The 14,025-nt window shown below is 29.3% G+C and overlaps 1 protein-coding gene across 2 annotated transcripts; it reads left to right on the top strand.

The window, feature by feature from the left end:
* Positions 1 to 3,756: 3,756 nt before the first annotated feature.
* On the top strand, positions 3,757 to 7,943 carry LOC123193422 (60S ribosomal protein L3-2). Of its 2 annotated transcripts, none has more exons than XM_044606414.1 (6): positions 3,757 to 3,885; positions 5,425 to 5,514; positions 6,067 to 6,177; positions 6,633 to 6,937; positions 7,034 to 7,443; positions 7,516 to 7,943. In XM_044606414.1, exons 2-6 carry the CDS (start codon positions 5,430 to 5,432, stop codon positions 7,772 to 7,774), a joined length of 1,170 nt encoding a protein of 389 aa, XP_044462349.1. In that variant the 5' UTR covers positions 3,757 to 3,885; positions 5,425 to 5,429; the 3' UTR covers positions 7,775 to 7,943. The 2 variants fall into 2 exon arrangements, with proteins under 2 accessions (XP_044462349.1, XP_044462348.1); XM_044606413.1 differs by having other exon boundaries at positions 3,825 to 3,850.
* Positions 7,944 to 14,025: the final 6,082 nt, after the last annotated feature.

Here is a 14,025-nt window from a genome sequence, read left to right as displayed (position 1 = left end):
TACTCAAATGGCATTAAAAGTGTGTTATAAACACCTTAGGTATGCTTGGGATTGATAAAAAGGTGTAGAGATCGAATTAAAGCATGATTGTAGGTCTACTCTTCCAAATTCTAGATTTGATACATAGTTGTATGATATAGGATATATGCCTATGTACATGAACTCCAAAATTTGGATTAAGTTTTTTGGCGATCCAATGGTTGTTGGACATCATTAATCGTTGAATGGTCAACTAAGGCATGTGGACTATCCGCATATAACTTTAGCATGACCATGTGTGAGGTGAAATAACCAAAATACCCTTAAAAAGTAGTACGGTTAGGATGAGTATAGAAAAGAAAAGTGTATTAATTTACAAAAGGGGCACACGCTTGTGTTATTAAGTTACATGCCCATGTATATAGTAGGGATTTACACAAGGAGAGTTCATGATAAAGATGGTCGTGTATGAGAAAAAGGGGATACACCCCCATGTATCAAGAAGCACACACCCATGTATGAAGGGTAGCAAAAAGGAAAAAACAAGGGAACTAAGCTAAAGATAAAATGGGTCATCCCAAGAGACTTTTCACAAATCCTGGGAACGTAGAAGTACCCTACATGCCTAAGAGATAAAGTTTTAGTAACACACAAGATATGTTTTAGGTGAAAGCAAAAGCAAGTTGAGTTAAGTTAAGGCTCGATATCCACGCATGCTAAACATCATAGGATCAGTACGAGGGGGCACCATAAGTACACATTCCTTAAACCTCTCATAGTAAGACACCATACTCATAATAAAACCTAATTAAGAATAAGATAGGTGTAGTGGAACCTAGAGAGAAAACTCATATAACCAAGATGTCAAATCTTTGTATTCAATTTGGTTTGATTGGCCTAGTATATAGTTTCAATTATGGCTTTTAGATATGATGTTTCCACCAAAAAAAAGTTATGGTTATGCCAGATAAGATTTCAATGTATGGTTCCTTAGTGACCAAACGAGACATAGTTTGACCTAAGAGTTAAAATAAATAGCCTAGACATTTCCTAAAGTTTCGTATGAGCAGAAAGATAACATATAAGACACTGTCATCTTAAAGGAAGTTTAATGTTGGCTTCAGATGACAGAGCTAATATAAGTCAAGATCAACGACACTTTGAGGATTATGTAAAAGTTAGCAATAAAGTCTCCTACTTATTGAGTATTTTATCACTCACTCCCTTATTTTCATGTGTATAGTACAGGTGATAGTGATGGTTATGGGACAAGCAACAGTTGGTGAGCATAAAGCTATGAGGGCATTTTTGTCATTGATTTGTATGTATTTGGCTACACATACTTAGACTTTTCAGTTTATGTTTCAGTTTGGGACATATTTTATACATTTCTGTTACATGTTTTAATAAGGGTATTTTCTTAATTTTTAAAGTTTAATGAATGAAGTCTTATTTAAAGATTTTTAAAATTTATTACTTGTTTTTGAAAAAAATATATTCTCAAATAGTCAATATGGTGATATCTTCCTCTATAAAGTAATACTTTTAAAAGGGGTGCTACAATGATGGCTACAGAGTGAGCAGCGGTCAGTGAGCATAGAGATTGCATGAGAGCAATTTTGACACTTTAGTTTATTTGTAATAATCTTATGTTATGTATTAAATTTTATGTACTCTATTACACACGTTATGAGATGATGTTTTTTTATATTTATGAATAGACATCTTTTGACATGTTTCCACTTGATGATAATGTAAGGGTATTTAAATAATTTTGATGTTATGTTGGATTTATGAGTTTGTATGATTAAGTTTATAAATGATCACATGTTCAATTAGTTTAACTAGTGACATCTTTCTTTAAAGAACAATACTTCTAGAAGAAAGTGTTACATGCATATATGTATTTTTATCTTAAGGAATAAGTATAAGATGTCGTTTCTAGCAAAACTATATCTTTTCACCAAACAGTAATAATCTAGTCTGAAGAGTTGTATTAAAACTTAAACATGAGTTTGGGTCTCTAGAATTTAAAGAGGTTTTTATAGCGTTAACCCGAATTTTGTAAGAGGATGTCCAAATTTAGGAAGTGCATATTCAAAATGTGACTTTCAAGGAGATTTTTGGTGGTAGTAGAAGGATTAGGGCAATAGGGCTAACCTTATAGCTTACCACTAATCTCATATAGAGGTATGGGGTAAAACCCTTGCAATATGGACCTTACCTACTTCTAATAAAAAATAGTAGGCAAGACTATAGCCTAGAGCTACCCATTGTGCAAGTATGACTATTTTAAAAATCTGACCAAAGAGTGCACATGTTAAGACGTTGAGATACCAATTCATGTTACAGCTTTGACTAAATTAATTGGAATATAAACTTAGGAATAATTACTCACCTTTAACAGGGCATTTGATGATAACTCATCTTTTATTATTAATATTATCTTATTTAATTTGTCAGTTAATAAAAAATCATAATAATCTTCTATCAACATGGGTGACGTGACATATAATATAAGGATAATCAGATTATCACTTTTACCTTAGATATTTAAAAGATTATCAAAGTAATATTAATTTTGTTATAATTGTATGCTTATTAATTTTTAAGGCAAAAATATCATATTTTCTATTAAAATAACAAGTAACAAAAAAATATTTCAAAAAATATATATATTGGCAATAAAATAACAACTTGAAAAAATAATCTAATTAACTAATTTCTTAGTTTTGACAACACAAAAAACTTGATTTATTTTCAAGATTGAAATTATTTTAGAAAATATACAAAGCAAATATTTAATATAAGACATGTTAGTTTAACCAAAGAGTAATGTTATGTGCACAAACAACGTGTTATCATATGATTGAATAATTAAAAATTAAATACCTAATCACATAATGACATATTATTGTTTGTGCACAAAATTGTATACATAATTTTATTGTTAATGAGTAATATAATACTAATTTGTATCTAATAATCTTTCAAAAATATTTAAGTAAAATACTTTTTTGGTATTCTTTTAGTACTTTTGTCAATGATATGAATAGTACTGTAAAAAGAACAAACAACATTGTCTGGGGAGATAAATAATATCAAAGAATTAACAAATAAAATGATCTTGCACTAAGCTACCAAGCTGAAACTCTAACTTGAAATCGATTCTTTCATGCAGAGAAAAAAGCAATTGTGGAAACAAACCTAGTGTTATGATCTAAGGATTTGTGTGTGAGTTAGGTTTAGCAAATGTTGAAAGTAAATTAGAGAGAGAGAGAGAGAGAATAAGCAATAGATTCATTATGGAGAAAGGAAAGTTTTATTAAATTGTGTAAGAAGTCAGAGATATTTTCAAGCTTATATACCAAAAAGTTATTACTAATCACAAACAGACTCTTGACTTTTGATATTTACAAATCTGTTTCGAATACAATTTCACTCAAGAATAACACTCTCTTAATGATTATAATTCACTCTATGTTCACTAATATTCCCCTGTAAACAAGACTCTTTGGATTGGATGACCTACTTCCTTTATATGAATATGCCCCCTAAACCATAAATTCATTCTGAATCAGTTTGAATCAACTCCACCCTATAACGATTATATTGCAAATGTAAGCAAGAGCACGGATCCTTCTGAGCCCAAAAAAATGGGCTAACCCAATTGGACCTTGTCAAGTGTTGGCCGAAAATAACAAAACCCTAGAGTGAAGATCCAACGGTTCACATAAATCCATAGAACCAATCGTAGCCGTCAAATCTAAACAAATGCAGTATAAGTGCTACTCTCTGCTACATTTGCATCTTGCATTTCGAAGCCATTGCCGCTCCCATTCTCTACAGGCTTTTTCGTTAAACTCAAGGGGTATTATCGTTCAATCTTCATTCCCCCCAAAACCAGTTCGTATATTCTTCTCTTTACTAGTTTACGCTTTATGCTATTGAAAAAATCCCTCCTTTAATGTACTTTTTGTGGGTATTACAGATATGTTGTTGTAAATCAGGAATCGTTTTCTTTTCTGCATCTTGGATTTTTTGTTTGGTGGTTTTATTTTTGTTTATGGTGTAAAGTTATGATCTTTTAGAACCTTGAATTTATTTTGTGCTAGTTTTTGTATATTCATATTTTGTTTTAGTTCACTAAGCTTAGCTTTAAAGTATTCTATATGCGTTAAATGATTATTAGGATTCTCTAGAACTGTTTTTGAATCGGTTTTAAGAAGAAAAAAGAATAGGTACTTAGTTGCGATATTTAATTTTTCTTATGAATAAAGAGTATTGTTTTTTATAATTTACAATCAAATCTGCATATATGAGATGCTCATAGTGTTCTAAATGATAAATATCACATATCTGTATGTGAAATTAATTTGTTTAATTATTAACCATCATTGTAGGAATGTTTTTACCTATTTTATTTTTGGAAACAAATTCTTTTTTTTAAATTACATTCTTAATGGTACAGATTTGAGATCTTTTAATGGCTTTTATTGTCTTTTCACATTGATTTGAAATCATTGTGTGAATATATTTTGGTGTTGAGCCTGTCTTGGTGATTGATTGAATTGTATCCCCAAAAGAAATAGGTGACGGATAATCAAGGCTGGAGTCTCGAAAATGGGCTCTTTTACCAGAAATCTGATTACGGGTTTTTGGAAAGAAATACCAATGAGCTCGAGAATTGGCATGCTTTTGAGTTTGCCATAGGCCTTTGGTTGGGGACCAATTTCTATCATCTGCCTTCTTCTGAAATCCAATTGTTATTCACTGCAAGGATTAATTTTTAATTACCTGTCATGATAATCAATATATTTTTGATGAAATATTTTTTTTAGTTTGAAATGTTTTTAAATATTAAGTTATAGATCTGGTAATTGCCCTTGTTAATTTTATCATTATTAATTTATTTATTTTGTTTTGTTTTAATGGTTTTCTTCTCTTTTGAAAAATCCTCTGGTAATTTAAAATTTTTATTTTTGAAAGTTTTAAAATCATTTGCCTCCTACCTTTATTTTGATATTCTTATTTAAGTTTTTGTGTTGCATTTCTTGCATTTTGCAGTAAATTTATTATTTTTGTTTTTGGATGGACATTAAGAATGGTTACACAGGTTTTTCTTATCTGTTCTGTTCGGAGGATAAAATTTTTACAAAAATTTTATTGACTAGATCTTTTATTTTTCATAGTACTTGTCAACTCTATTAATAAAAAAGGAGCTTATGAGATGTGGTCTATCTATCAAATTTATATGTTTTGGCTGAAGCTAATTGTTTGTGTCAATGTGTTTTTTAATATTTATTTATTTATTTATTTTGAATTAGTTTTGATTTTTGCGGATTTGAGTTTGTTATTAATATATATGTGTGGTTCAAGTTTACTTATGTATATAAATATAGTTCCATTGAAATAAGAAATGTTTATTGCCGTTAAATTTGTCAGGAAGGATGTCTCATCGAAAGTTTGAACACCCACGACATGGATCTTTGGGGTTTCTCCCGAGAAAGAGAGCAGCCCGTCACAGAGGAAAAGGTTTTATATCTTACTAGTCAGTTCATGCAGAGGTTTTAAATTATTTGCTTGTTTATGTGCCAAATAGAATTGTGATGTCTGCATTTAAAAAGGATTATGCTTTTTATGCTAGTGGATAGTGTTATAAAAATTTTGTTAGGATTTATATTTTTACCATATGATTTTTTGATGTGTAGCCAAACATCGCAATAAAAAAAATCTTATGTGATTTTTTTCTTTCTAAGTTACAATTTAATTGAAATAAATTGATGAAGCTGGAATTATATCATTGGCGTCATGTGGTTCTTATAACCATCTTTTCTTGTTCTTTTTTCTTGTCAATCCAATTTTCTATCATTTTTGTATTTAATGTATCATTTTTTTCCCTTGAATTGACTGTTGGCTGTATTCTTTTACTACAATTATTGTGATATTACTGTAATCTAACTTGTCTAAACTATATTATTGTTGTAATATGTTGGGTTTGAGTATGGGTGCTATCATGATGATAATATTTGAATATATTTTGTTATATAGTTTCTACTCTTTATTCTCTTTTCTGTGCTTTCACAGTGAAGGCCTTCCCAAAAGACGATCCAACAAAACCGTGCAGACTGACTGCCTTCCTGGGTTACAAAGCTGGGATGACCCACATTGTTAGAGACGTGGAGAAACCAGGATCAAGTGAGTTTCAATTCTGCTAATTATGCTTTACACTGGTAGATTTACAGTATTGATATTCTGTTTTCACAATGGGTAGCATGTTGATTTTCAGAATTTGTAACAGAAATTTAGTTAGCTTAAATCTGATATTTTAATGGATAGATCAGGGTTAAATTCTTGTTTTATAGCTTGCAACAACAACAAAGAAATAATGATGGAGGCACTATGTGGACTAACTGTGTGCTACATATCTTAAAAAAAAAAAATTCTTTGAGGTTTGTGTGCAAAATGTCTGACTGCTGCTTAGCTGGTGATTGTATTGATTACATTTTTATTCTGGATAATTTTGTTATTATTATCTTCTCAAAACTTGGGCTGAAGTAAATCAGCGGTTGAAACCTAATATGCTAGAAGAGTTTCACCATGATAGGAAAACTTTTGCTGGATCTTCTAACCCTGTTTTCCTTTCCTTCTAGAGCTCCACAAGAAGGAAGCATGCGAAGCAGTAACTATTATAGAAACACCTCCCATGGTGGTTGTGGGTGTTGTTGGTTATGTGAAGACACCTCGAGGGCTTCGGTCTCTTTGCACAGTCTGGGCTCAGCATCTTAGTGAAGAGATTAAGAGGAGGTTCTACAAGAACTGGTGCAAATCTAAGAAGAAGGCCTTCACCAAGTATTCAAAGAAGTTTGAAAGTGAAGATGGGAAAAAAGATATTGAGTCTCAGTTGGAAAAAATGAAGAAGTACTGTACTGTTATTCGTGTTTTGGCCCACACCCAGGTAATTTTCTTCCTCCAACACGAGCATTATCCCATTTCTAGTTGCTGTCATCGTGTTCACCTTTTTGTTATTTTGAGATTTTGTTTCATATTGTAGATAAGAAAAATGAAGGGACTGAAGCAGAAGAAAGCCCATCTGATGGAGATCCAGGTTAATGGTGGAACCATTGCCCAGAAGGTCGACTTTGCATATGGTTTCTTTGAGAAGCAAATTCCTGTTGATGCTGTGTTCCAGAAAGATGAAATGATTGACATAATCGGTGTTACTAAAGGTAAGGGTTATGAGGGTGTGGTTACTCGTTGGGGTGTCACTCGTCTCCCTCGCAAGACTCACCGTGGTCTTCGCAAGGTTGCTTGTATTGGTGCCTGGCATCCTGCTAGGGTCTCATTCACTGTTGCAAGGGCTGGGCAAAATGGTTACCATCACCGCACAGAGATGAACAAGAAAATCTACAAGCTTGGAAAGACTGGCGAGGAGTCTCACTCTGCCATGACTGAATATGACAGGTTTGAATTAATGTTACTTTCTCTTTAAAACATCAACTGTCAAGCCTCATGCATAAACTTTTCTGCTATCAGGACTGAGAAGGATATTACACCGATGGGAGGATTCCCCCACTATGGTATCGTGAAAGAAGATTACCTGTTGATCAAGGGCTGCTGTGTTGGACCTAAAAAGCGTGTCGTGACGTTGAGGCAGTCTTTGTTGAAGCAGACAACGAGAGTTGCAATGGAGGAGATTAAGCTCAAGTTCATTGATACCTCCTCCAAGTTCGGTCATGGTCGGTTCCAGACTACACAGGAAAAGGCCAAGTTCTATGGAAGACTCAAGGCTTAATTATCTAAAACATTGTTTTGAAATTTGGGATCCTTTTGTTTTTGTCTTGTAATGGCTTGGATATTGTTTAAGTATGTATTTTCCCTTTTTATTCTCTAGACATTTTTCTTCAATGATAGTAAACCAGATTATTCGGTTCAAGCAAATGCAAATGTCAACGGTTTATTCAGATTGTTTTCCCTCCAGTTGGATATTCAGACATAGCATAGCAGTTTTTGGTAAGGTTGACATAGCATTGCACCTTTTGGGAAAGGTAAATGCAAATCAGGTATTGCTTTTTAAACATGTTTTAGTAACGCTTTAGAGGTGTTTGTTTTTAGAAATGTTTTATTATCAAAATTAAAATATTATTAGAAAGATATATTATTTAGAGATAAATTGTTATTATATTTGATAAAATTGGATAATTATAAATAATTATTATTTGATAAAATTTTGTAGAATTGGGTAAATATAAATAATTATTGTATTTGGTTAGAAGTAATAAAAGAATATTAATATATTATTTTACTTAAATTCTTTTAGATATAATTATTATAAAATATTTTTTATATTATTTGTTATATTAATTGAAAATGAGATTATTATTACCCTAACAAAACTAATAAATAAAGATATAGTTATAATAAAATCAAGGTTACCTTAGTAATCCAGATAAAGACAGTAATTAAATTTTCTTTTATATTACATGTCATATCACTATTGATAATAAAAAATTACAGAAATTTTCTCTTACTTATAAACCAAACAAAATAATGTAAGTAATAAAAGATAAATTAGCACAGTAATATTTAATCTCCCCCTACCAAATACCCCTTTTATGCATTATCAATATTGTTGTAAATCTTAAAAATAGTTAGTAAATATATGAACGGAAGAAAAAGAATGATACGAAAATTATACGGGTATAATATGACAAGTGATAAAAAATATATTTGTAAAAAAAAAATCATAAAATTTGCATACAGAAAAGATATGGAATGTGCATATATGGGTTTAACATTATACATCATTAATAATACATTTCTAAAAAAAATAGCAATATCAATGATAATTTTAGCATTTTTCATATATCTCCTAATTAAAATTAATATAACAGGTCAAACATAAAGTATTTAATTGACTATTAAACCTAATATAACATAATATATAATAAAAATTCAATTGTTACCAAAAATATCATTTCATGAATTTGTTATCAAATCATCACCAAAATATTATGATTTGTTGATATTTGAGTTAAGAAAATTAAACATGTACTATGGAATATCTTCATAATGTCATTGAAAATGTAAAATACACGTTGCGTTAGGAATTTAGATGACAAAAAATTAAGTTTTTTGTTTTATATAGTTATGATATTATGATAATTAATTGAAAATATAAAGAATATTTTTATACTTTAAAAATTCATTAAAAACTAAAAATATAAAAAAAAGGTGAAAATACATATTTTATATAAAATATAAATTTAATATATTTTAGGTTTAAAATTTTAAAATACAAATTAAACAAAAACACAAATAATTTGTATCATTACTAAGTAGGATTGTGACTATGGGTGGCTGAATTGAGATTAACCTTTTGGGCATTTAAATTATTTTATGGGGATGGCTGTTTGATATCCAGACTAGTGGGGAATGTTGGGTAAAACGATGTAAGAAAAATAGTTATGATGAGCCCTCTTTTACGTTGATGTGTTTCATTCTGTGTCATTTTTCAGGAAGTTAGTTAAAACATTGGGTCTGATATTGACCTAGGAATAGTCTCAAATTGAGCTTCTTTTGAACCAAACTTAAGTTTGATTATAAAATTTAACTTAATTTGACTCGTATTAAAATAATATCATTTTGTTATATATTAATTAAAATTACATTATTAGTTTCAAATCAAGCTCACAAATCGAGCAACCTGATGTTCAAGTTTGAGTTTGATAATATTACACTCCCAAGCTTTAGCTCGAGTTCAAACTTGTTTAGAAATAGTTTCTTTCGAGCTCAAGTAAACTAGGTTTATATCCACTTTAATTTGACTCATTATTAAAATATAATCAATTTTAAATACATAATTGATCATAATTTTGTTTGTAATCCAAAAAAATTGTCTTGATAATTTATGAGCTCATAAATTATTTAATTAATATTTTTATGATTTTTTAAATAACATGAGATTTCAAGACCTAATACAAATGAAAATATAAAATAGTCTTATAAATATTAGGGGATTAGAAAGATTATGGTAATGTTCAGCAACTAAAGGAAGAAATAAATAAAATCATAGTGGTCTTGTTTGGTAGGCTGTGAAAATATTTACGTCAAAATGTAAAGTTTAGTCAGATCTGTTTAATACCCCAAAAGTTGGTCCATTTTGTTTGGATGCATTGAATTATGGTCAATTTAATCGATTTCCCTTTAAATAATTTGGTTTATCACTTTTAAGGTCCAATAAAATCTAAAAGTTACATTTAGGTCCTTGTCAATTAACAATTATATAAAGAATTTTGTACCAAAGTCTAAAATAACTTTAATAATCTGTTAATTTTTTTTTTATAATTAAGATATTATTTTATTAAAGATAATAACGTATGGAGCTTTCAAACTCCCGTACCTTTTCTATTTAAGGGTTCTTTTTTTTTATTAAAGGTATTGGATGTTTAATTTTTTTATTAAAAAATAAATTGTTATTATTTTTTTATTGGAATACTAAACTAATCATTTTACTTAAAAAAAAGAAAAAAATAATAATCATAATTATGTTTATTTGATATCTTCAATAAAAAAAAATGAAATTTTGATTTTTTAATTAAAAAATAAAAAAATTCAATCACTTTAATAGAAAATTTTAAAAATTTAATCTTTTTATTAAAAATAAAAAATCAATGCCTTTAGTGGAAAAAGGTGATAGATGTCAATTATCCCTTTTAAAAAGCCTTTTGACTATTTTTTTTAGATTCGTAATATCATTTAACATAATGAAATGTTATAATTATTTCAGACTTTCACAAATATATAAACAACCTTGAATGTAAGTGTTACTTTCAAATTCTACTAAACATCAAGGATCAATATGTACTTTTTTAACTCTTGTGAGGGAGGGCTTGAATTGTAAGATGACTGCTTGAATTGCCAAAAAAATATTTGGGGCCACTTGATATGGTGATTATATTTGAGCTCGAATTACTTTTCTACTTGTCTTTAATTATAAGTAAATTTCATGCAAGACACCAAACTTGTGGTTGAGTGATATGGTGCTACATTCCCTCCTCTCAGACTTAAACAAGTCTCAACAATTGAATTTTTTGCCCTAATTTAAGCCCACTTATACCTTTATATCATACTTTTCACATTCTAAACATTTTTACTACTTTATTTGTTAGAATACCTAAACCGCTCTTATCTTTAACTTTAAAAAACCGGACAAAGCAACACTATTCTTTTAATGTATTGCAAAGAGAGAGAGAAAATATGTGCAGATATACGGTATCAATATTTGAAACAAGATTTATGCAAGTGTCAAATAAGATTAAGTGAATTTAAAAATTTTTGAATTTAAATTTTTTACATTAAATTATATTTAAATTTAAACTTCTAACGTTTAAATTTAAATTTAAAAAATTTTAATCTCACTTGATCTTATCTCCCTAAATTATAGTTAATATTAATCCAATATTGAAGCAACACATAGAAAAATAATCCAATAATTGAAGCCTTTACCACCCGTGAAAAATGCAGCCTGAAGGCCTTGGCGTGAAGAATCTTGGCTTATATATAATACATATAAAAATATATAAAGAATATATTATTTGTAAAGAATATTGCACAAAATATATTCTTAGTAAAAAGTAGAATAAGGAATATGCAAATATTTGCTCGCTTTCACATGTTCATGCACGTGAATGTACGCAGAATACTTACATATTTTGCATGTTATTGCAAATATTTTATACAAAAGAATATTTGTTTGCTTTCCCATGAAAACATCCCCATATAATATAGTATAAGAGTATTATACATATAGCATAAGTGATCACCATTGGCTTGCTTTCCCGTGAATAAACAAGAAGAATCCAATAGATTTAAGGCATTAGAGCGAAAAAAATTTAGAGATCATTAGAGCAATCCTTAAGTGACGATAGATAAACAACTTCAACAATCAAAGGTCGATGACGAAACTTCTAGGATTAGCAACAACAACGTAATAACACGACAATAGATGAGGATTTTTTTTTTTTTGAAATGGAAATGTGGGATTTGATGAATGTAGTGGGAAGGGCAAAAATAACAGGTTAACATCAATGCCAAGCGTTGGCGTCAACAACAACCCTTGGCTTTTGAATACTACTTTGGGTTAGATTTGACACTAACCCTTGCCTTCTCCATTTCACTTATACTACTTTGTGGACTGTTATTATTTCATAAAGGACATAGGCCCCTTGTATTGCTTTGCCAAAGAGGTTCTTAGCTTTCTACTATGCTAATGATACCTAAGGTTGGAAATTGAAAATATGACAATTCACACTTTTCTAGCTTCAATTATAAAACTAGGGATGTAATTAGTTAACATTTATGTAGGTTAATTTCATCCATCATTGAGTTAAGAGATTGAAAATTATCAAACAGTATGGTGATTATCTGAAAATATTAGAAACTCATGTGTTGTTAAGAAAATAAATGAAGTAAAAAAAGAAAAAAAAGTAATCTTACATCAAATTTAATAGTTTTCATGTATAATTTGTATGTCATGAAATAATTCATTTTAAAATATAACTTTAAAGTTAGTATTAATTTTGAAAAACAGGAAAGTCAATTGAATTGACAACTACAGGCTTGGAAAAAATGAACTACAAATTGACTTAATTTGTTTAATATGATTAAATTCATTGATTGATTTGTTAGGTAATAAAGCTTTGATGAATAAAATAATAATTAATGATTATTAAATAATAAACAATTAGTATTACACTATGCATCCATATGCACAAGAAGCATAACATAGAGGTTACCGCTTACCATAAACAAAGGAAATAAGTAATAATGGTAAAAAGATTACTAGACCTAATTGGGTATAAACTATAAAGTTGTTTGGTGAAAATTCTCTTGAATTTTCGAAGAGATTTTCTTTTGTAAAAAATTCCAAATGAATTTGAACTCTAGCACCAATGACCAATAGATCCAAGCTTAAATAAATAATTTCTTAATTATATTTTGTAGCAATTGCAATCCATGCATGAAAGTTAAACAAATGTCATTAAAAAAATAAATGAAAAAAGAGGATTTACATTAATAATTTTTGGCAAAAAATTACAGAAATGCAAATTGATAAATAAGAAAGGAAAGGATAAAACTAGTGTCATAGTTGACGTCAACCAAATTAATGATAATTCGATTTGTTTGATTAATTTTTTATTAATGATTATCTTTGATTAATCTTTCATCAATGTAATAAATAAATTAGTATATTTTTCAGTCATTTGTAATCAACTATTGGAAAGAGGCATACCAATTTCATGAGGTGTACGAAAACTGAGTGTACATGTCACTTCGGGCAAAGATGGACATTGTGATTGTAATTAAAAATAAACTTATGCTTACTCAAAGAGCTATATTTCAAACAACTTGTTTCAAGTGTTTATTGGATTTGGCAAAACCAAGGTTTAATGTCGTTTTGATCATATAATGTTACTTCATATGATTAACCGCAGGAACCCAATGAGAAAAATGTGGTTCAGATTAAATGATACTTAAGAAGGACACAAAGGTGTCCAACTACGTTGATTCTGCGGGAATACTTTCTAGGTATTAATAGGTTATTATCCCATGAGAAGATCAAACAAGTAATTGACGATCAAATTGGGGGAGACAATGATGAGAATGTTGTAAAGTTCACAACATTATTTTTAGTGTTTATAGGACTACTAAAGGTAAACAATAAAACAAAAATACTCGACCATTTTTTGCATTTAGCCAATAATTTAAATGCATTTAATTGGTACCTATAGGGGACGGTGACATGGAATAGAACAATTGATTCAATGCTGAAAGCCATACATAGCAAATATTAGTATTGTGTACAACACTACCTGCCCTAAATAAGTCTGCTTCCATAGTTTAACTACAATGTTTTGGGATACATGATTGCTTTCCAGGTAAATATCGCATAATCCATGAAGTTAATATTCATACCAATGATTGTAAATACTAACCATAAATATTTTACATTATGCAATATTAGATTAACGAGACGATTCAAAA

Source organism: Mangifera indica, chromosome 12 (assembly GCF_011075055.1).
Source record: "Mangifera indica cultivar Alphonso chromosome 12, CATAS_Mindica_2.1, whole genome shotgun sequence".
Lineage (NCBI taxonomy): Eukaryota > Viridiplantae > Streptophyta > Magnoliopsida > Sapindales > Anacardiaceae > Mangifera > Mangifera indica.
Note: the sequence above shows the minus strand (reverse complement) of the source record. Positions and strands in the feature narration are given on the sequence as shown.

Coding starts and splice junctions, on each gene's coding strand:
- LOC123193422 (XM_044606414.1), top strand. CDS start 5,430: ATGTCTCATCGAAAGTTTGAACACCCACGACATGGATCTTTGGGGTTT. Junction 5,515..6,066: donor AGCCCGTCACAGAGGAAAAG/GTTTTATATCTT, acceptor GTGCTTTCACAG/TGAAGGCCTTCCCAAAAGAC. Junction 7,444..7,515: donor GCCATGACTGAATATGACAG/GTTTGAATTAAT, acceptor TTCTGCTATCAG/GACTGAGAAGGATATTACAC.